The 24,770-nt window shown below is 45.5% G+C and overlaps 1 protein-coding gene across 1 annotated transcript; it reads left to right on the forward strand.

Moving 5' to 3' along the window:
* The first annotated feature begins 13,311 nt into the window (after positions 1 to 13,311).
* LOC132830687 (keratin, type I cytoskeletal 19-like) lies at positions 13,312 to 24,689 on the forward strand. The gene is made up of 8 exons (XM_060848491.1): positions 13,312 to 13,815; positions 14,943 to 15,025; positions 15,638 to 15,794; positions 17,624 to 17,785; positions 19,026 to 19,151; positions 19,236 to 19,456; positions 20,848 to 20,882; positions 24,465 to 24,689. The coding sequence occupies exons 1-8, from the start codon at positions 13,390 to 13,392 to the stop codon at positions 24,560 to 24,562; spliced, it is 1,308 nt and encodes a 435-aa protein (XP_060704474.1). The 5' UTR covers positions 13,312 to 13,389; the 3' UTR covers positions 24,563 to 24,689.
* Positions 24,690 to 24,770: the final 81 nt, after the last annotated feature.

A 24,770-nucleotide genomic window follows, 5' to 3' on the forward strand; every position in this document is an offset into this window, starting at 1 on the left:
AATGCAGGCAGAGATGAGAGTCTCAGCAATGGGAGAGCTGACACAGGCCAGTGTGACAGGGATGGAAATAGGTGATTGTAACAATGTGAAAGTACAACAAAGAACATTACAGCCCAGGACCTCCAAGTCTGTGCTGATCCAGGTGCTGCATTTTGGGAAGGCAAATCTTAGCAGGATTCATACACTTAATGGTAAGGTCCTAGGGAATGTTGCTGAACAAAGAGACCTTGGAGTGCAGGTTCATAGCTCCTTGAAAGTGGGGTCACGGGTAGATAGGATAGTGAAGAAGGCGTTTGGTATGCTTTCATTTGTTGGTCAGAGTATTGAGTACAGGAGTTGGGAGGTCATGTTGCAGCTGTACAGGACATTGGTTAGGTCACAGTTGGAATATTGCGTGCAATTCTGGTCTCCTTCCTATCGGAAAGATGTTGTGAAACTTGAAAGGATTCAGAAAAAGTTTACAAGGGTTGAAGGATTTGAGCTACAGGGAGAGGCTGAACAGGCTGGGGCTGTTTTCCCTGGAGTGTCGGAGGCTGAGGAGTGACCTTATAGAGGTTTACAAAATTATGAGTGGTATGGATAGGATAAATAGACAAAGTCTTTTCCCTGGGGTCGAGGAGTCCAGAACTAAAGGGCATAGGTTTAGGGTGAGAGGGGAATGATATAAAAAAGACCTAAGGGGCAACTTTTTCACACAGAGGGTGGTATGTGTATAGAAGGAGCTGCCAGTGAAAGTGGTGGAAGCTGGTACAATTGCAACATTTAAGAGGCATTTGGATGGGTATATGAATAGGAAGGGTTTGGAGGGATATGGGCCGGGTACTGGCCGGGGGGACTAGATTGGGTTGGGATATCTGGTCGGCATGGACGGGTTGGACCGAAGGGTCTGTTTCTGTGCTGTACATCTCTATGACTCTCTCTAAACCTGTCACCTATTTTCTAAATATCTGTATCCCTCTGCTCCCTTCCCATTCATGTACCTGTCTAGATCCATCTTGAATGATGCTATTGTGCCCGCCTCTACCATCTCTGCTGGCAAAGCATTCCAGGCACCCACCACCCTCTGCATAAAGGACTTTCCACACATATCTCCTCGAAAGTTGTCCCTTCTCACTTTGAAATCATGACCCCTAATAATTGAGTCTCCCACTCTGGGAAAAAGCCACCCTCTCATGATTTTGTTGGCCTCAATCAGGTCCCACCTCAACCTCTGTCTTCTAATAAAAATAATCCTAATTTATTCACCCTCACTTCATAGCCAGTGTCCTCCATACCAGGTAACATCCTGGGGAACCTCCTCTACACCCTCCAAAGCACCCATATCCTTTTGGTAATGTAGTTATCATATGTCACAGGTATGTCCATGAAAGTTCATTCTGGGGTTAAATATTGCACAAATCTAGTTCTGCTTTACATAATTCCCAGAGCGTGCCTGGTGTAAGTGATGAGAGATTGAGATGTTGGGGGATAGCAGATACTTCCAGCTCACTGCTCCGTGGAGTAAAGTGCACAAATTAGGAGCAGAAGTGGGCCATTGGCTTCTTGAGCCTGCTCCAACATTCTGGAAGGTTCTGGCAGACCTGTCTGTGTTTCTACTTCAATTTCCAGCTCCCTCCTTTGACCCCACTGCCTAACCCATCAACATACATTGGGAGCAGATGGTGGAGTTATCGGGGACAGGTAGGATTATGTAACCAGCTGAACTGAATAGTTGGGAAAAAGCATTGAAATATTTCAGTCAAAAAAATAATAGAGTGAAATGGAATTCTTCATGCTTAGTCTATGAAGCTTTTTCACTGTGTCTTTGATGATTAACTCCTGGGCTGTGTCTGGTTGTGAAATGAGGACTGTATCATCATGTTGGTGACGTTAGGAGTATTTTATAGTGGCCCTGTTGTGATGCAGAGGTTAAGCCCCACCACTGGACTTGGCAACCCATGTTCAAGTCCCACCTGCTCCAGAGGTGTGGAATAACATCTCTGAACAAGTTATTGTTTATGGGAGAGATGGAATCTTCATGATCAGGATTAAACCGAGCTGTAATGGTGTGATAAAACACCTGATTTCAATCCGAAGCAGCTGCATGGGGAGTTCAGCCAACCACAGAAGGCAGGAGCTGCTGTTGTCAGACAGGATTTATAACACAGTCTGTGGATTCATGGAATACAACTGCTCCTTACCACATCACAGGCAATTGTCAGCAGCACCTAGCAGCCCACAGCTGCTATCCCCCCATTTACAGTGAACCCTGACCATCTCTAAACACCAAGGCACAATCACTTGCTTCCTCCTGCAATTCGTTACCAAGACCCATCACCAAGAGTTCTCAAACTGTGCCTTCTTTTTGCCAGCTTCATCACCGACTCCACATCACAGCTTTCTCAAAACCGCACACTGTTTTCCAGCTGGACTCGACCTTCCACATCCTTGCTTCCTCAAGGCCATTGAGATGATCCTGCTCATTTAGATTACAGCTGATTATCTCCTCAGTGCTATTGTCCTGCATTAGTGTCATAGGGTCATACAGCTGTACAGCAAGGAAACAGATCCTTTGGTCCAACTTGCTCATGCCTAACAGATAACCTAAATTAATCTAGTACCATTTGCCAGCACTTGGCCCATATTTCTCGAAGTTCTCCCTGTTCATATACCTATCAAAATGCTGCTAAATGTTACACATGTACCAGCCTCCCCCACTTTCTCTGGAAGCTCATTCCATGTACACACTTTCATCTGCATGAAAACGTTGCCCCTTAGGTCACTTTTAAATCTTTCCCCTCTCACCCTAAACCTATCCTCTAGTTCTGGACTCCTCCAATCCAGGGAAAAGATCTTGTCTTTTTACCCTATCCATGTCGCTCATGATTTGATAAACCTCTATGAGGTCACGCCTCAATCTTCGATGCTTCAGGGAAAACAGCCCCAGCTTATTTAACCTCTCCCTATAACTCAACCCCTCCAACCCCAACAACATCACTGTCAATCTTTTCTGAACCTTTTCAAGATTCACAACATCCTTCCAATAGGAAGGAGACCACAACTTCCAGATCACTCTCTTTCATGAATAATTTGAGTGAGTTAAGTTAGATGAAAATTTACCATGAACAAACTACCCAGATAATTCCTCCCACTTCTGTAAAGAAAACTCTTCACATCAGTTGAGGGAGAAACCGATTGGTTCTTTTGAAAGGGTGATTGGAATAACATTATAAGATTCCATTTTCTTAGCAACCCAAGTTTGTTACACTACACAGACAACTGTGAAAGATTACTGACTTGGGCACGTTCTGATCTCCCTCCAATAGGAAAGACGTTAAATTTGAAAGGGTTCAGAAAAGATTTACAAGAATGTTGCCAGGGTTAGAGGGTTTGAGCGATAGGGAGAGGCTGAATAGACTGTTTTCTCTGGAGTGTCGGAGGTTGAGGGATGACCTTATAAAGGTTTATAAAATCATGATGGACATGGATACTGTAAATAGATAAAGTTTTTTCTCTGGGGTGGGGAAGCCCAGAACTAGAGGTTTAAGGTGAGAGGGGGAAACATTTAAAAGGGATGTAAGGTGCAACTTTTTCACACAGAGGGTGGTACGTGTATGGAATGAGCTGCCAGAGGAAGTGGTGGAGGCTGGTACAATTACAGCATTTCAATGGCATCTGTATGGCAAGGGAAGGCTTTAGAGGGATATGGCCTGACAAATGGGACTAGATTAACTTCGGATATCTGGTCCGCATGGATGAGTTGGACTGAAGGGTCTGATTCCATGCAGTACAGCTTTATGACTCTATGTGGCAGAATAATGGAGCAACAGACTCCAGATCATTCAATTCCTCTATCCTTTGTCTTCAAGAATAACTCCTTGGTCAATGGATTTGGAGAAAGCGGAAACAGAGCTCTGGGTTGGATGATCAGCCATGGTCATATTGAATAGCAGAACAGGCTCAAAGGGCTGAATGGCCTAATCTTGCTCCTTTTTTCATTGTTTGCAAAGGTTTCTCTCTGTGCCAGCGTTTGATAGGCCAAAACCCAATGTGTCTCTCTATCCCAGGCAAAACCAGGATGTGTCCCAGGGCACATAGTATGATAAAAGAGGAATATTATCGAACAGACCAAAATCTGCCCTTCAATCAGACAGTCAGGAATCAGGGGCTGTCCATCTTGGAAAAGGGCAACAAGGGGTGACTCAGGCACAAGAATTGTGAGGGCACAGGATCCATAAGGTTCTGCAAACAGAGATCAAACCTTGTCCAAATACCAAATGGTTGGAAGGGAATGTGGGTGCTGTGGATTTGGGGAACAAAGAGACTGATATTGAGATGGTCTTCATAGGAAATTGTCACCACCAGCCCCAGTGAAGCTTTGTTCCCTTCAGACCCACTCTGTAACCCTGTAACCCTGCACTTCCATTATCACCTAATCTGCTCAGTTTTGGATAATGGGAGGACACGGTGCAGTCAGAGAAAAACCTACACAGACACAGGGAGAGTGTGCAAACTCCACACAGACAGTCACCTAAGCCAGGAATCGAACTCGGGTCCCTAGTGCTGTGAGGCCGCATTGTTAACCACTGAGCCACGTCTTACTCAATCCCTCACATCGTTAATGGTTCCTCTGTAAATAATCTCACACTTGCTGCACTGAACTGTATCTGCCAGTTTTGTCCAATCACCCAGCCTTGGGTGACTGTCCGTGTCTGCCTGGGTTTCCTGCAGGTGCTCTGGATTCCTTCCACAGCCCAAAGATGTGCAAGTTAAGGTGGATTAGCCATACTTAAAAATGAATTTGCCCAGAGTGTGCAGGTTAGTTGGATTATCCATGATAAATTTTCTGATGTCTGTGTAATTTCCTCTCTCTCTAATCATTGTTTTTGTATGTCAGGAGGTAATGCTTAATATTTACAAATCACAGCTCAGGCCTCAGCTATAGCTTGATGTTCTCTGTTTCTGAAATAACTCCACAGAGGCAGGTATCCCATCACCAAGTCCCCCTTTCTTTACCTGTGCAGAATCCTTGACACTGATCCAGCTCCCTCTGAGCCAGCTCTCAGAGTGAACAGAATCTCGGACATTCCTGTTTATGCCTGTCAGCCAGGGCTCCCTGATTGGACCAGATTAACAGCCCCAATCAGGGAACTCTGATTCTATGAGGACCACCTGGCTGACACTGTTACAATCACTACATCCCTCCCATCTAAGTGCAGGGATGCAGGCCTATTCTTTTCCTTGTAGCCTCTGCCAGGGCGTTTTCACACTGGACCTGGTTCCTCTGGCTCTGCCTTGGAAACGGGTGTCATGCAGCTGACCGTAGTCAGCCTCCTGCACCTAGGCCATCTCGGAAGAAACTCATCCCCTTCTTCAGGTGGTAAAGGCATTGAGACTGCAACATCCACTGAGTCCATCTCAGACTCGGAGATTCCTGCGATGATGGACAGAGGGGAAGAACCCATGGGTTCTAACCGCCTTTCTGGCTGCTCTGAGGGGCTGGGGATGTTTTGGTCCTGAACAGTTTGTGAGTGTACAGCTTTTACATGGTTCCCGCGCTTGCTCAGGATCATCTCTCCTTCCCAAATTGTAGTCATAACGCCTGACCACTCGTTGACCTCCTCCTACCCACACAGAACCATTTCCATGGTTTCGACACCAAACTTCCTCCCCTGAAGTAAACTGTCTCTCTCACTTAGAAGAGTCTTGTGTCTGATAATCCTGATGCTGTTTCAGCCTCTCCCCAGGTCTGGGACGATCAGATTTAACATGGTGTGAGTCTTCTCCCCATTAGCATCTCTGCTGGAGCTATCCCTGTAGTTACGTGAGGGGTGGTCTGATAAACAAATAGAAACTGGGACAGATGGGTATCGAGTGAAGCTGTACACTAGGTTAGTGTGGTGCTGGAAATGCACAGCAGGTCAGGCAGCATCCGAGGAGTAAGAAAATCTATGTTTCAGGCAAAAGCCCTTTCTTGCCATTGATAATGGATGGTATGGAGCATTCAACTTTAGGAACTGCCTGATGTCCTGATAAATGATGTCCTGCTGATAAATGATGTCCTGTTGTCTGTGACCAATACTTCTGGGACCCTCTGCATTGCAAATGATGTGTGCAGTTTTTCTATCATTGTCCCATGACTGATGAATGAACTCTGAGCATGTCCAGCCATTTTGAGTTGGTGTCCACAATGACTAAGACCAGTGTGGCCATGAAAGGACCTGCATAGTCAATGTGTAACTGAGTCCAGGGTTTACCTGAATGTTCCCACGAATTTGGGGAAGTCACTGGCGGTAATTATTGTCCTTATTGACACTCTGGGAACTGCCCCACGTACCTGACTCTGTCTGCATCCAGGCCAGGCTGCCAGACATAACCTCACCATTTTGGAAATGTCTGGATTCTAGCAGCCACTTTTGCTTGGGATAATAACTCTCACTCCCCGTTATAATGTTAGATAGAGACAAAATATACTGCAGGTGCTGGAATTCCAAGTAGACAGGCAGGAGGCTGGGAGAACACAGCAAGGCAGGCAGCATCAGGAGGGACAGGCAGGATGCTGGGGGAACACAGCAAGGCAGGCAGCATCAGGAGATGCAGAAGTCGACGTTTCAGGTATAACCTTTCTTCAGGTTACACCCTGACTTCTGCACCTCCTGATGCTGCCTGGCTCTCTGTGTTCTCCCAACCTCCTGCCTGTCCCTCCTGATGCTGCCTGCCTTGCTGTGTTCTCCCAACCTCCTGCCTGTCCCTCCTGATGCTGCCTGCCTTGCTGTGTTCTCCCAGCCTCCTGCCTGTCCCTCCTGATGCTGCCTGCCTTGCTGTGTTCCCCCAGCCTCCTGTCTGTCCCTCCTGATGCTGCCTGCCTTGCTGTGTTCCCCCAGCCTCCTGCTTGTCTACCCCATAATAATATATCTTCCACAACAGTCACATCCAGAAAGACTTCAATTCTGCTTGTGATTGCCTTTAGCTTTTCCTCATCACCAGCAGCTGTTTTAGTTTCCACAGTCTGATATTGTCTTGGGTGACTGCAAGGGTGTCCAGAAAGTTCAAAACTAGAATCACTCCTCTTGTGGCAGCACCAACAGTGGTGTATCTGCCAGCGGGAGGTATTTGTTACTTGTGCTCCCAGATGGTGTTCCAACTTGTAATTGCACACACACTGGAATGAGAGCCCACTGGTGATCTCCACCTGAAGCTGTGGACAGTATGGCTTTGTTCTCTTTCAGTAGCCATAGCATCGTGGCCTGCTACTATTACAGATTTATGTCTGTTAAGATATTGGTGGAACTTCCACACACCAAAGATGTCTGCCAAACCTTCCTTCTCTATCGGAGCATGTTTACACTCTGTATCATCCAGAGTCTGAGATGCATAAAGGACTGGCCCTTCCTCTCCATTGGGCCATCTGTTAGCAATCCCTATAGCTTCCAGAGGTAGCCTGGCACCAAATTAACAATTAGCAAAACAGCTTACAGCATCACCAAGTTACTATGATTTGGAACATGAGGTGTGGAGGGCTGTGAAAACCAAGTTAATAGGAACATTCAAAATGGAACTGGAGAAATTTTAAAAAAGAAAATTGCTGAGCTCTGGGAAGAGAGCAGAGGAGTGGGACTCATGGGATGCCCCCTTTAAAGAGGCCCTCACACGGTTCATGGGTTAAATCACCTTTGATTCCAACTTACTGCACACTCATGTGGAAACTGGACCTCAATCTGTCTGTTGAAATAGGGATACAGATGATGAAAATCAGGAACCGCTGGGATATCAGCATGTAAGGAACACTGAGTATTTTATTGTTTAGATACCCCAGGTGGGAAAGATAGAAATTCATCTCACTCTCAATGAAGTCAGTACTCCCTTTATCTCGGAGGCCAGGAAATGACACAGTCACCACATTGATCATATTATAACTATCACAAGAAGGCAAGAGCAGCAAGATTTGCCCAGTGGCTCAGTGGTTAGCAGTACTGCCTCACAACATCAGGGACCCCGGTTCAATCCCTGAGCAGATTTCCTCCCGGTGCTCTGGATCCCCCCCACCATCACAAAGATGTGCAGGTTGGGTGGACTGGCCATGCTTAAAAATAGAATTGCACCATAGTGTGCAGGTTAGGAATCTGAGTCATGGTTAAGAACCCCATGTGGGGTTATGGGGTGGCTGCTGGCTTTGAGTGGGATACCCTTTGTAGGGTTGGTGTGGACTTAATGGGCAAGGGCTTCTTTCAGCACTGGGGAGATTCCTCGGTGTCCCTTTGTGAGTTACTTCTAGATTGTCAGCAGCACTACTGAGCAGTAGTCCTGAGGCAGTGCAGATAAGGAGGGCTAGATTTGAAGTTTGTCAGTGTTGAGTTAGATGCTGTAAAACAGAATCACCAAGCTGCCAGTCCATGCACTCAATGCCAACGATAGTGTCGTCAATGCAGAAGAAATCTGACAAGGTTCCTGCTTCTAGTCAGTCCCCAGTGACTCTCTCCTGTGTGTCTGGATGTTAGATAATTATAGCAGGATTCGAGTTTGTGTGATAGAAGAATCGACAGCTAGCATCAACCACATGTGAGAGTGGTCTCTTGGACACGGGTCATAGTAACACAAATAGGTTGACACTCCTGAAGGGAGTGCCTGAGAAACCTCGTCCCCTTCAGGACAAGAAATATGTCACTCAAAAAAACGTAAGGATTTGGTTCTTTGCTGGGAACGTACCTGAATATTTTCCATTTGTAAAATGGGAAAGAATCTGGCAGGGTGACAAACTACTGATGAATTCTGCTTGTGCTGAGTCTACAGATATGAGTCAGTGTGCTCCTGGGTGTCGGAACAGAATGTGTGAAAACCTGAGATTGTCTTGATGCTGACACACACGAATGATTTTGAACCATGATCTATTGTGAACCTTTCACTTAGCCATTTGGCTTTGATAGAGTTTTTTTTAAAACTATCAGGTATGGTGATGATTCTGCAGGTTATTAAACCAGGCCACGTTAGCAGTCTCTGTATCTACACCCATCCCTGGGCGTTGCTCCATAACTCACCGATTCCTGTGGTTTGTCCAACAGCCCTGGTGAGATTTTTATTGGAAACAAATTTAAGGAATGTGCTATGACCTAATTAGATAAAGCAGTGAAACAACATTTTTGGAGAAGGTAGAACCCAAAATTAATTCAAAGGAAACAATAATTTGACAAAAAAAATCCCACAGGTTGTGCCTTCACTCAGATTCCTTTTAAACAGATAACAGGAAGAGCAGAAAAATAAAGCTCACAACAGGTGCTTCATGTCATTCAATAAAATGTTAATATTGTGTCACATAATAGGAAATTCAAACAGGAGACAGTAGGCATAAACATTTAATAAAAGCTGGAAATCAAAAATAAAAACAGAGTGCTGATCAAACTCAGCAGGGATGGCAATCCCACAGAAACATTTAACAGATAAGAATCCTAACCCTCATGCAGGTACATTTAAGGAGTTGCTTAAAATGGAAAAGTGGCAAGGCAGTGAGGTGCAGGGAGTGAATCCCAGAGCTTTGGAACAGGAATGTATCTTGACCAAAAAGTGACTCTCTCATCACAATATCAGACCAATGCAGCAAATTATTTGTGTCATTGCCCCATGATCTCCTGGTGAAGGAATGAGAGCAGTCCCCATTGAATCAGGATTGGAAATATTCACTGGGGGCCTGCAGCTGATCATAAACCACTTGGAATTGGTGATTGCCAGCTGATCATATCTGGGTCAGACTTGCCCATGATAACCACCAAGACTTAATAATCTAACCCACATCCTATTAATAACTCACTTGGGTTTGGCCAATTTGATCCCTCCTGGTACATTAGTCTCACTGGATGATAAGAAAAGTAATAGAAACCTGAGCCTATTAACTTGTGCTATTCTCTTTGTATCCACCCAGTACAGATGTTTAATGATAGCGAGGTTTCCCACTCATGGCTAAGGGTGGTTATAGCTCTGAGCAAAATGGGGTAGAAATGGAGCTGGGGTTGGGGCTGACTCTTTTGGCTGATGCTGGTGTTCACTGAGCTGGCTGATCTGCAGAGGATGGACCAGTGCCAGGGTGTACACCTTGTGGAGAATCCACTGGGGAAAATGTTCCAGATTTCTGGTTGGTGAGTGTGGGACGGTTTCCCTGCTGGCGGGAGAGCTCAGTCCTTTCACCTGGAGCAATGCCATCTCCTCAAGCTGAGGGTCTACCTAAGCCCAGCTGAGGAAGCCTGACCAGAGAATTGGAGGCCAATGGGACAGGTACAGAAAAGGCCATTCAACCTGTTGTGTCTGCACTGACTCATTATAAATGGGCAAATGACAGAGTCAAAACGTGTTGTACTAGAAAAGCATAGCAGGTCAGGCAGCTTCCAAGGAGCAAGAGAATCAACGTTTCGGGTATAAGCCCTTCATCATAACAGGGTGCCGATCTCTTTTCTCCCAGTAACCTTGTCCAAAGTCTCCACTCACCTCAGGTGGTGTATAGGTCTACTCCATATACTATCCCTACAGGCGTCTTGTACTGGCGTTTAAAAACATTTGTTCACAGAAGGAAGGCACTACAGTCTATTCTAACATTTATTGGCCACCTCCAATTACCCAGAGGGCAATTAATCCTCTTGCCATGGACTGAAATCATACACAGGCCAGACAAGGTAGGATGGAAGTTTCCCTCCCTAAAACATGTACTGAATCAGATGAGTGTTTAGATTAATTGACAGTGGTTCTAAGACCACCATTAGGCTATGATTACAATTCCAGTTTTTTTAATATTGCCATGGTCGGATTGGAACCTGTTTTCCCAGAACATTAATCTAGGGCGTGTGGGATTACTAGTCAAGTGACATTACCACAATGCCAGTGCACTGATGGTCCTCCTCATTCCAACTGAGTTACTCACATACAAACCGATCGTCACCATGCTGTGGTACACATTGGTTCTTAGATCCCTGTCCTGGAATTTGCCACAAAGGTACAGAGGATACTCACAGGCTCCTTCAGGAACAGGCTGGAGCTTGTGCCTGAGATCCTGACCCTCCTGCTGAGGCCAGGCAGTCAGTTACTGAAACACCTCTGCATCCAACTGGTGACAACTTGACATCAAACCCCTCCTCGATGGTGAGCCCTGGCCGTATGTTCCTCCCACCAGGCACATGGTGATGAACACAGCTTCTGTTTGTACATCAATCTGATCTTTATAACTCATTGTGGCAGGTGCCTGCCTTTTCCTGGGACCTGATCCAGGGTCTGGTCGCGGTTATTTTAGCCAGAGCTCTCCCTAGTCTGTTGTCAACGAGTCACTGCTCACGAATTAGTGTCTCCACCAGATTTCAGTGTCAGGCAGAGAGGGCATGGGGGACGGGGGTGAAGGTAGGTGCTGGATTGGAGCACAGCGAGCTGAATCATGCCATAGCTATGTCCCAGGAGGGCCTTGGTTAATGTTCAGTTTGCAAGAGCCTGAGACCATGGGCACTCAGCCTGACAGCACTCACGGTGGCATGGTGGGCTTCCATCTGGACTGACCCATACTTGTATGGAATTTGACATTGGCCCCAGCTGGTGGATAATCTGCACCATCCCGAAGGAAATCCCTTTGTTTCCTTCTGTTGCGTGTGGAGAGGTTTCCTGTATAAGCTGCCAACGAACATCCTTCACTTCCTCACCTTCATCTGCCATCCAGGGTCTGCTCGACATCCTGTCTCGCTGGTCTGCACTGCTGGGGTTCCAGCGGAGGCTCCCTCTGTGCAAGCCCTCCCCTTTTCATCAGAGATGAAACTTGGAAACCTGCTGTTCTGAGTGACTGCACTTTGACCCCATCAGCATCGTGAGGGTTATAATTTACCAGAAACCCAACTGGATTTGCCATAAAACACAGTGGCTACAAGAGCAGGTCTAGAGGCTAGGAATACTGCAGTGAGTAACTCCCCTCCTGACTCCCCAAAGCCTGTCCACCATCTACAACGCACAAGTCAAGAGCGTGATGGAATACTCCCCACTTGCCCTGGATGGGGACAGCTCCAACAACACTCAACAAGTTCGACACCATTCAGGACAAAGCAGCCCACTTGATTGGATAAAGACCCACTTCCTCCACCACCAACATACAGTAGCAGCAGTGTGTGCTATCCACAAGATGCACTGCAGAAATTCACCAAAGATCATTAGACAGCATGTTTCAAACCCACAATCTCCACTACTGAGAAGGAAAAGGGCAGCAGATACATGGGAACACCACCTCCTACAAGGTCCCCATCAAGCCATTCACCACCCTGACTTGAACATATATCACTTTTCCTTTACTGGCACTGGGTCAAAATCATGAAATTCTCTTCGTAAGGGCACTGTGGGTCTACCTACCGCACATGGACTGCAGCAGTTGCTGAGTATGAAAGGTTTGAGTTATAAATTAAGGCTGGATAGGCTGGGATTTTTTTCACTGGAATGTAGGAGGTTGAGAAGAGACCTGAGGTTGAGAAGTTTATAAAATAATGAGGGGTATAGATAGAGTTGTCTTTTCCCTAGGATGGGGGATTTCAAGATTAAGGTGAGAGGACGGAGATTTAAGAAAAACATGAGGGGCAAATATTTGACAGAGGGTGGTTTGTGTTTGGAATGAGCTTCCTGAGGAAGTGGTGGTGTGGGTATGATTACAACGTTTAAAAGACATTTGGATGGATACGTGAATGGGAAAGGTCTGGAGGGATATGGGCGCAGGGCAGGCAGATGGGACTAATTTCATTTGGGATTATGGTCAGCATGGACTGGTTGGGCCAAAGGGTCTGTTTCTATGCTGGATGACACCATGACTCTAAGTCAGAAGTCACATGACACCAGGTTATAGTCTAATGGGTTTATTTGAAATCACAAGCTTACACAGTGCTGCTCCTTTGTCAAGTGAAGTGACAAGGGGGAACTACTCCGAAACTCATCATTCAAAGTAAACCTATTGGACTATTACCTGGTGTCATGTGATTTCTGATTTTGCCACCCTAGTCAAACACTGGCAACTTCACATCAGAGACTTAGAAGGCAACTCACCAACACCTTCTCAACAGCAATTAGGGATGGGCAATAAATTCCGGTCTAGCCAGTGACACCCACATTCCACAAATAAATTTAACGCTTTCCATAAGTATTTCCCCCTTCTAAATGTGTGATGGGTGTGAGGTGATTGAATGGAGTTAGTGATTGGTATGTGGTTCAACCAGCATTCACAAGGTTGCTGCCTTTCTGCTCCAGCTCTGCTGTGACAAACCTGACTGTTCGCATTCTGCTGTCCAAGGATGTTTGGAGAACCGCCCATGGAGAATGGGTAGATAAATAATTGAAGGTTTGCTAAAGGTACACACACAGACACTTGTTCTGCTGTAGTTCAGTTCAGTGAGTTAAACTGAGTTGCAATCCTTGATGAACATCATGCAGCCCCGCAGGAGTGGCTCAGTGATTCTGAGCAGCAGCAGCAGCAGACAAAGCCGAGCCAGTGTGTCCTCCTTGGGCAAGGGCCGTGCAACCAGTGTGTACAATGCGCCAACACGGAGCACCCGCATCTCCGTTGCCTCCTCTGGCTATGGGTCAGGAAGAGGCTCCTCTTCGGGAGGGTTTTACTCTGCGGGCTACAGCTCAGGAATGTTGGGGCCTTTAAACATAAACGAGAAGCAGATGATGCAGAACCTGAACGACCGCCTGGCCACGTACCTGGACAAAGTGCGCACCTTGGAGAAATCCAACAACCAACTGGAGGCTCAGATCCGGGAGTTCTATGAGAAGAGGACACATACAGGCAGCAAGGATCTGGGCGCCTACTGGAAAACCATTGCTGATCTGCGAGCACAGGTAGGTGCCCTCTCCCTCCTCAATGCTTCTGAGTCCAGGGACAGCTTCTTCCTCATCCCTGTCAAGAGTGTCCTCTGGCCCCTGGGCTATTCTTGTCATCTCCTCAAACAGACACCAGCTCTCGCTACTGGTGTGGCTTTCCTCACAGTATCTCTCAGCTTCAGCATTCTGCTCAGGTCCTGCAGTAGTCAACAGCCCAGAGTTGCTTTATTTGTCATTTCTACCACATACAACTGATTAAACTAAAAATGAGACAGTGTTCCTCCAGGATGAGAGTGCTACATGAACAGCACAAACTACACGATCATACACAGGGAGGCATAAGGTGCATAAGAAATGCAAAACACACAAGACATCACAGTAATTCCTGATACATTAAGACAATAGGCACAGTGGTGTTCAAATTAAAGTGTAATAAATGAATGATAGTTAACAAAACATTGTTCGAGCAGCAATTTGAAGTTGTGCAAAGGGTTTAGGATGGAATAGAGTCTGATCATACAGGAGCCTGATGGCCTGGGGAAAGGAACTGTGGCACAGTCTGGCCATGAGAGACTGAATGCTCCGGTATCTTCTGCCAGATGGCAGGAGGGAGAAGAGTTTGAGTGAGGGGTCTTCCACAATGCTCTTAGCCTTTTGGATGCAGAGTCTGGGGTGTAAATGACTGTGATGGGGGCAAGAATGTAACCCATATCAGCGGAAGACTAGGCCATTCAGCCTGTCCACTCGGTTCTGGCATCAGATGGCATGTGCTGATAAAGAATTTCACTCCAATAGGCGTGGCCCAGGCAGGGTCTGGGAAGGGGAATGTCCTTAAAGTGACCACAGGAGGAAGCCACCAAAAGAATGAGAGGGTATTTTCCCGTCATTCCTCAGCACTCGCACTCTTCCCTTCTGCCTGATGGATTGATCTTATGTTTAATGCTTCTGGCTTTGAATTGGAGATGCTGGTATTGGACTGGGGTGTACAAATTGGAAGCACTAGCTTTCTGAGCACTGCTCTTTCATCAGGTAGTTGTCAACTAAACCTGTTGGACTCTAACCTGGAGTTGTGTGATTTTTAACTCTGGTTTTGAATCTCTCATAAACAGGAACAAGTGAATTCTATTTTACCTCTTGTCTTTCAGATCAACAATGCTTCTTTGGCCAATGCCAGAGTTCTTTTACAGATTGACAATGCGAAACTGGCTGCTGATGACTTTAAAACCAAGTGAGTCCTTTACCGCTCTCCTTAATGTAGGGACTCTCATTAAAATGAGCAAAACCTGCCTGGAAAGACGGTCACTTGTATTGAGACTGTGTCCCCGAATTGAGAATAACTTGCTTTTATTGTGCTTTGCTGGGATCAGTAGGGTATGATCACAGAGGCTGTGACATGGGGGGAGTGGGCAGCTGCTGATTAAAGGATCAGGGGAACAGGTTGTTTGGAGGTTTGTGCCCACCCTCCTACAGCTTGACCTCATATCCTTGCATTCCCAATGAAATCTCTCGATGTGCTTGGTACCTTCCCCAACAGACCTTCTTAATTTTGGCACTTCCTGCCAATCAGAGTATGTTCCCTTTATCCTTCCCTCCATTAGTAATGATCGTGGTGTTGTCCTGAACCTTGTGAAATATCTCCTAGAGGTCCATGTGGATGGCATCCATTGACATTCCACTAACATCCCACAGTGTTTGTGGTCTTTCCAGAGAAATTAGACATTTTTGTAGAGTATATAATCACAGGAAATCATTTACAGTTGCCTGTAGACTGCTATTCTTTCAGATTTGAGAACATCTTTGATTAACCAGCAAAGGCTCTTCCTTCATCTCTATCTTATAGATACGAGTCTGAGTTGGCTATCAGACGTGGCGTGGAGATGGACATTCAGGGGTTGCGGAAGGTGTTGGATGAACTGACCATTTCCAGGTCTGACCTGGAGTCACAGATAGAAGCAGTGAAAGAAGAGACAATTTACACCAAGAAAAACCACGAGGAAGTAAGCAGTGGAGTAACAAACCAAACAACAAAACAAAACAAAGATTTTATGCTCATTTTAGTAGAATGTCAAATGATGGGCAACAGGATTAAAGAATTTTGTTTGTCATGTGGAAAACTGTGATGAACTAATGTGTATTTGCTCATGTCCAATTATCCTAAGCATAGGAAGAGTCAACATAACATGGGATTGGAGTCACATAGAGGCCAAGTTAGGAAATGTCGCCTAAAGTCACTCCATTGGGTTTTTAAAGTAATTGCTGGTCTCTCATCCAGCAGACTTTCTTCAATTTAATTTTACTATTGGCCCCGGGGGCCCAGGAAAGCAATAAATGTTTCAGATAGGAGATCTATCACTCCGACCCATTTGTAATTCCCTTGACCTTTTAACCTCAAGCATTGACAGGGACTTTTATTCCCTGCTCAAAATTCATGATATTGCTTATTCGACTATTTTCCAACAATCTGTGCCAGAACCTCATCGGACTTTGAACTGAAACGTTCTTCCTGTGTTTCCTGTCTTTCTTTAGTTGTCCTACATTTATAAAGAAAATCTATTTGTGCTTAATCTTCAGTACATGGCATCCAATTTATCCAAGCCTTCCACAATTTTAAACAATTGGACAACAATCCCTTCTCAATCAATCCTTTTCAAGAGAGAAAGGTTGGGGAATACTTGCTTGTGATCAAAAAGTATGGTACTGGAAAAGCACAGCCCATCAGGCAGCATCTGAGGGACAGGGGAATCAACATTCCAAGCATAAGCTCTTCATCAGAAATATGGGCTTGGGTTGGGGAGGAGGTGTGTGATGGCCAGAGCACCCCCCTCCCAGTTATCTCTCAGACCTCTTGCCCCTTTCGAGCTTATGCCCAAAACGTCGACTCTCCTGCTCCCTGGATGCTGCCTGACCAGCTGTGCATTTCCAACACCACACTTTTTGACTCTGATCTCCAGCATTTGCAGTCCTCACTTTCTCCTAGTTGAATATCTGCGTGTACACTATTCTATTACATCCTGGGATAAGTTGTAGCCCCCTCAATAATTAAACTTTCTCTATGTGCTCCTGGAATAGCTAAATAGTTTCTTCAGGAACAGAGAGATTAAAAACTGTTGTGGTTCTGTTCGCCGAACTTCCAGCTCGGCGAACAGAACCACAACAACGAGCACCCGAGCTACAAATCTTCGGACAAACTTTGAAGATTAAAAACTGCATGTAGTGCACCAGATGTGCTTTCACCAAGAACACATTTTCTTATGTAGCCCTCTTGGAATTAGATGTCATGCCTCTTGTTATTGATCCCAGCGTTGTTATTAGCTTTTCTGTCAGTCTGGGGACATATCAGGATGGCTTTGTGACTTGTTCATTACACCCAAGATTCTGTGTCCTGCTCCAACATCTCAGGTACATTCCTTTTTAACAGATAAGTCAAACCAGTCTTTGTTCTGTCAAATCTTATACCTGAACAGGAAATTACACTTGCCATACGCCTTTCGGTCCTTCCCAGTTGTTCACATTGATGTTCACTGTTTGTCACAGGTGCTGCCAATGAGATATCATTGATTCCTATGCAACCTTAACCATTGGGCTGGAAGATTTTTAAGAGATCTTTTATGGGATGTGGGTTTTGCCGACAAAGCCAACATTAATTTCCCAATCCTTAACTGCCCTCGAACTGAGTCACATCCCAGGTCATTTCAAGAGTCACCCACATTGCTTTGGGTCTAGATTGGGTAAGGGTGGTGGATCTCCTTCCCTGAGGAATTTTAGTGACCATCAGCTGTAACCAATATCTGTATCTCTCTCTCTCTCTCTCATTCTTTCTGCAAAGGAGCTGAAGTCTCTCCGCAATCAAATTCGAGGCACTGTCACAGTGGATGTTGATGCTAGTCCTGGTGTCGACATGGTCAAAGTTCTGGCTGAAATGAGAGAAAAATATGAACAGATGGCAGCGAAAAACCAGAAGGAAGCTGAGGCCTGGTACAAGGAGCAGGTAATGAGAGTGTGGGTGAGGGGAGTGGCTCTCTGGGAAGAAGCAGCCATGTAAATGAAAAGAGAGCACCCAATGAGATCCATAACAGACTTGTGTGAGAATTATGCTAATTGACATTAAAGAAGTGAAGTGAGAGCGGAATTTAGTAACAGTTGTGGGAATATTTTGCAAAGAAAACTCAAAAGGGTTTATAACATATTTACAATCTTCCTAAATGCTGTGGAACCCTTCTACAACCACAAAATCGCCCATTTATCAAGCACTTTTAACATATTAAAATGCTACAGGGTGCTTCAAAGGAACAATATTACAACAAAATTTATCACAGAGCCACAAAAGGAGTATCAGAAATGACAGCTAAAGTCTGATCAAAGAGCCTGGCTTAATTATTCAACTTAAAGATTGAGGAAGAAGCAGGGAGTGAGGAAAGGATTCAAAGGTTGGAGCTTAGGCTGAGGGAATGGCCTCCAATGGTGATACCCTGTATTCAGGTTCATGTCAGGTCAGGATACAGAGTCTCCTCTCACATCCTGAGCAAGCACAAGCTCAGACTCTGCAGCTACATCATTGTAATAATGGGCCAGTCTTAATGGAAGCTGAAAAATGTGTTGCTGGAAAAGCGCAGCAGGTCAGGCAGCATCCAAGGAGCAGGAGAATCGACATTTCGGGCATAAGCCCTTCTTCAGGAATGAGGAAGGTGTGCCAAGCAGGCTAAGATAAAAGGTAGGGAGGAGGGACTTGGGGGAAGGATGTTGGGAATGCGATAGGTGGAAAGGGGGTTAACCTCCCAGTCTTAATGGGACTCTGTCTGTATGAAGCATATATTTTTGATGCATCCTTTTTAGTATAGTTGCATCTTGTTTTTGCAGTTGTCAGAACCAATTCCATCCATGATAATCCAGTAACCATTATTGGGTTCAGGAGCAGGAACACTCAGATGACATTTTATAACTCTATCTAGTGGTGTTACCCTTCACTGTTTCCATTAACTTGACACTGAACAGGTAGATCCCAGACCTTGTGGTCATTACAGTTGAGTATTAAAACACAATATTACATTTTGGTACTCTATTACATTACAGTTCAGTTTACCTACTGAACCGACAGAAAAGGAGAGAGATAATCCTATATGAAACATAACTCAAAGGGGTCATGGTAAACCCCTAAATTACTCTCAGTTTGTGCTGCATTGGATTGATTCCACCTTCTAATCTTTAGAACTTTTAACATTTTATGACAGTGCGCAAATCTACAGCAGACAGTGGTCACTAACACTGAGATGGTACAAACTGAAAAGACACAGCTTACAGAACAAAGACGCAAACTACAGCAATTGGAGATTGAACTTCAGACATTGCTGTCAGTGGTGAGTACAGACTCAGTTATTTTGATGTGGAGTCCCTCAGCTACAGTGGTGGTGAGGTAACTGAATGTCACTGTTTGAATGTAGAAAATGTCCCTGGAAGAGAGTCTAGAGGAAGTGGAGCATCGTTACGCCATGGAACTGCACAGACTGCAGGGAATCCTGAATGAGCTGGAAGCAGAGCTGATGCGTATCCATGCGGATGCTGATCTCAAATCCCAGGAATACTCTCAGCTTCTGGATGACAAAACCAAACTGGAGATGGAGATCGCCACATATCGTCGCCTTCTCCAGGGAGAAGATGTTCGGTGAGTAAATAACTAAATCCTTGATCTCTACCGAATATCCACCCGGCTTGCTGCTGTCCTTGCTCAGTCTTCCCCCTTCCCTGAAGCTGAATAATTCCCGCTTTAGTGGAAATACTCACAGGGTTACTGTGCATAAAGACAGCAGGGGCTGTGTGAATAAGGCATGCTGATTGGTCAAGTCCTATGAGTCTGTTTGGGACAAATGCTGCTGGAGTATTGTTGACTTCTTCACACAGTGATCCAGGAAGGCTCCTATTGCCTCTCGATCATTCCTTTTTGAAGTCAAGCAGTAACTGAACAGCCAGCATGAAAGCACAGTTTAAAGTTACTCACAAACTCCTCAGCAATGATTATCATCATAGAATCCCTACAGTGTGAATACAGACCCTTCAGCCCAACAAGTCCACACCAACCCTCCGAAGAATAACCCACCCAGGCCCATTCCCCTACCCCCTAGCTAATGCACCTAACCTACACTTCTCTGAACACTATCAGCAATTTAGCATGGCCAATTCACCTGACCTGCACATCTTTGGACTGTGGGAGGAAACCAGAGCAAACGCAGGCAGACCCAGGGAAAACATGCAAACTCCACACAGGCAGTCACCCAAGGCTGGAATCGAACCTGGGTCCCTGGTGCTGTGAGGCAGCAGTGCTAACCACTGAGCCACTTTGTTCAGCTGATCACTACTGGAATTGCTCATTGACTGAAGTACAGGGGGCGCAGGTAATTCAGTTGGCTGGACAGATGGATTTTGATAGAGGAACATCAGCAGCATGGTCTCAATTCCACACTCACTCAGGGTACATAAAGGTCTCTCCTTCTCAACCTCTCCCCTTCTCTGAGGTATGATGACTCTCAGGGTAAACCATCACTAGTCATCTCTCTCTATTGAGAGAGCTGCCCTATGCTCCTCTGGGAATATAGCAACTTTACCTCTATTTAAAAAAATGGAGAAAATTTGCCAAAAAAAAGCCTCATATCTTCATCATCAGTGAGCAATTTAACAGTCAGTTACACCCTTAAGAACTTCTTGCAAGTTGGTGTCTTAAACTAAACACAGACTGCATCAACTTCGGTTACCTCAGAGATTGTTTAGCACCAAGCAAACTCAGGGAGAACTAGTCACTTTTTATTTCAGCCCAACTCATATCTGTGATGTGGGATCTAATTCTTCAGCTCTCTTCCCATTTGACCTTTACAGAATTCATCATCTCTTTATGTCTTAAAATGCACCTCCCTATCTCTAAACTCAACCCTTCCCTTAAACACCACTTTCAACCAATGCAGATGTATTGCTGGTCACTAGTCTTTCACTTTCAGGGAATCTTAATTGCCAAATTGTACCATTTTCAGACCTAATTGTTAATTACTCTTTGTTTACCACCAGATACAACACAGATATCAAGACGGAAAATGTCCAAGGTAAGGAAGTGAACAGTGAGTTTTGGCAGGATTATGACAAGGTCAAAACCTCACAGGGAAGCCACACTAGGAGAGAATCTTTGATCTGGTTGAAGTGTTTTCCGCAGTGTGTTGGGAAAATGGCTGTTAACAGAACAATGTTTTAATCGAGGACTGATGACAGGTCTTCATGAGTGAAGAGTAAATAGTGCTCAGTACGGTTTGCTGCTCTACAAAGCTTTCACTCATCCTGAGTTCTATAAAGTGCAATGGGGGCAGCTGCCACAGAGTATGTCAGGACATCTCAGTATTGGTTAACGTTCAGTATAATTAGAGGCTGCTTGGATAGGTGATAAGAGTAGAGAGCACACATCCTCACTCAACTCGTGACCAGGCTGTTCAGGCTCAGACACTGAAACATCCCAACAATACTCTGTGAAGAAAGACCGTTGATTTGCCCAGTGTCTGGTCACACACATGCCCATCCAATGCGCTGACACGTACATAAAACCAAAGTGTTGAGGATGCTGGAGATGGTGAGCTGCATTATTGAACTGTTGTAATCCACATTGTGTAGATCTAGCCCAAAAAAATGTGGACTTTCCTGCAGAATGTGACAAGTTAGGGGGTGCGACAATCGACATTTTGCGGTACAGGATTTGTGCTGAACATCACTGTATGAAAGTGGGTTTCCTTCAGCCAGTGGGAGGCTCCTTGTTCAGTCAGAAGGGAAAGGAGGGAAGCAGCTGCCTTAGATGAGCCCAAATGTCCAGCAAGGTGAGCAGTGGAATAGTTGGGCCGAAGGGCCTGTTTCTACACTATAGGGAATCTAATCTAATCAGAAATAAACACAAAGTACTGGAGAAACTCCGCAGGTTTGGCAGCGCCTGTGAAGAGAGAAACAGAGTTTACAATTAGAGTCTGATATGATCCTATTTCAGAACTTCTTCCGAGCCCAGCTCCAGACTGGATTCATTCACCAAATAAACCAATTGGCAAAAACTGAGAGCGGAGTTAACAGAGATTGTTTACTGTTAAATATGTAATTAACTCGCTGTTAGCTGTTGATTATTTAAAACAATTCCAATTATCACAACACTCTGGGGATTCCATCAGGCCATAACATATAGGGGCCGAAGTAGGCCATTCAGCCCATCCAGTATGATCCACCATTCAATGAGATCATGGTCAATATGATAATCCTCACCACTGCCTCCCTGCCATTTCACAATGACCCTTAATTCCCCTTCCTGATTAAAAGTCTATCTCAGCCTTGAATATATTTAATGGCTCAACCTTGACAGTCCTCTGCAGTAAAGAATTTCACAGCTTCACTGCCCTCAGAGAGAAGACATTCCTCCCCATCTCTGTCCGAAATGGGCAACCCCTCATTCTGTAAAAAGTGAGGTCTGCAGATGCTGGAGATCAGAGCTGAAAATGTGTTGCTGGTTAAAGCACAGCAGGTCAGGCAGCATCCAAGGAACAGGAAAATCAACGTTTCGGGCCAGAGCCCTTCATCAGGAATGAGGAGAGTGTGCCAGGCAGGACCTCCAAACGGACCCCACCACCAGGGATATATTTCCCTCCCCTCCCCTATCAGCGTTCCGCAAAGACCACTCCCTTCGTGACTCCCTCGTCAGGTCCACACCCCCCACCAACCCAACCTCCACTCCCGGCACCTTCCCCTGCAACCACAGGAAATGCAAAACTTGTGCCCACACCTCCTCCCTTACCTCTCTCCAAGGCCCCAAGGGATCCTTCCATATCCACCACAAATTCACCTGTACCTCCACATTCATCATCTATTGCATCCGCTGCACCCGATGTGGCCTCCTCTATATTGGGGAGACAGGCCACCTACTTGCGGAACGCTTCAGGGAACACCTCTGGGACGCCCGGACCAACCAACCCAACCACCCCGTGGCTCAACACTTTAACTCTCCCTCCCACTCCACCGAGGACATGCAGGTCCTTGGACTCCTCCATCGCCAGAACATAACAACACGATAGTTGGAGGAAGAGTGCCTCATCTTCCGCCTAGGAACCCTCCAACCACAAGGAATGAACTCAGATTTCTCCAGTTTCCTCATTTCCCCTCCCCCCACCTTGTCTCAGTCAAATCCCTTGAACTCAGCACCGCCCTCCTAACCTGCAATCTTCTTCCTGACCTCTCCGCCCCCACCCCACTCCAGCCTACCACCCTCACCTTGACCTCCTTCCACCTATCACATCTCCATCGCCCCTCCCCCAAGTCCCTCCTCCCTACCTTTTATCTTAGCCTGCCTGGCACACTCTCCTCATTCCTGATGAAGGGCTCTGGCCCGAAACGTCGAATTTCCTGTTCCTTGGATGCTGCCTGACCTGCTGTGCTTTAACCAGCAACACATTTTCAACCCCTCATTCTGAGTGGGCCATCTCTGGGTTGCCTCCAACATAATTATATCTTTCCTTAGAAAAGGGGCCCAAAACTGCTCCAACTTGCATAATTACAGTGTTCCTTACTTTTTAAAATGTATTCCTCTTAAATTTGAGGCCAACACTCTATTTGCATTTCCTATCACCTGCTGAACCTGGAAGCCAGCTTTTTGTGACTTATTAAATGCGGACTCCTAAACCCCTCTGTGCTGTCGTTTTCTGCAGTTAGCCAAATGTTCGGTGTATGCCTCACACATGCATTACGTTTAGATAACAGGGAGTGGCCTGTTTTCGTGACTGGATTGTGCTCAGCTATAGTATAGTGTGGGGTGTTCAGTCAGACTGAGCCAGACAAAGGCAGACAGTGAGTGAGCCTGATCTCACTGAGGAAGTCTCTTGGTCCTGGGTCAGATAGATATAGGCTCAAGTTTCTCTCCAGGGATGAAAGTCGCTGGTTAATCCATAGTGCAGTGCTAACAGAGTGCTGCACTGACAGAGGTGCCTGGTTTCAGAAGGCCTAGTCTGGCCTAAGGTGGGCTTTAAAGATTCATTTGAACAATTGTGAACAAATACTAGAGATATTGCTGGAAAGACAGCCGCATTGTCAGAGCGTACTGTTTTATATTCATCAGGACCAATGCAAGAATGCCAAATTTCAAGCAATTAAACTGCAGGAGAAAATACATGCAAATTGGTGACAAGTTAATTCTGATCAAAGGCTCCAACAAAATCTCTCTCTCTTTTCAGAAATATTCAAATTCTAATACATCCGAGAGCTGTGATTTCTGCTCATGGGTGTTAGTCAATATTAACCCTCAGCTAATATCGAAAGCAGATTATTTACCACATTACTGCTCACTGTACACACTGAGGTGCCATGTTTCCTATATCCCAATAGACTGTACACTTCAAATGTCGATCATTCACTGACTTCTCTGCAGAAACCATGTAACCACCTCTGGCTGTTTACTAGGCTCCAGCATTGGCCCAGCATTAATCACATCAGATCTCATAATTCTGGAGTGGGCACACGTCCACCTTGCTCTCGAGGGATTGTGCCAGAAGAAGATTAGTTATTGGACTGGGAACGGCACTCTCTCACAGAATTGTTCTGGTACAACATGAATGGTATAAATGCGAGTTCTTTCTGCTTGTTAATTTCAACTTTTTATCGTTTACTTCCTACAGAGTCAAATGTGGTGACAACAAAAAAGGTCGTAACAATCACCAAAACAATTGTTGATGGACAAGTGGTTGAATCACACGAAGAAGTTAAAGTGGATTAACCAAGGCACCCTTGTCCAGTGCTGACCTCAGGAGTCCTTCAAAGATTATCGAATCTATTAGCCATGCTGTAACATGTTGCTCTTTGGGGTTTTTTTTTGGTCTGTAATAAAATAATCTGGAACACCACATTATGACATTGTCTGTTGTGTTGGAGTCTCTTTAACCCATTAGGACTCAACGTTCAAAACATTGGAGAATGGCTTTGTT

The sequence above is a fragment of the Hemiscyllium ocellatum genome, chromosome 32 (genome assembly GCF_020745735.1).
Source record: "Hemiscyllium ocellatum isolate sHemOce1 chromosome 32, sHemOce1.pat.X.cur, whole genome shotgun sequence".
Taxonomy (NCBI): domain Eukaryota; kingdom Metazoa; phylum Chordata; class Chondrichthyes; order Orectolobiformes; family Hemiscylliidae; genus Hemiscyllium; species Hemiscyllium ocellatum.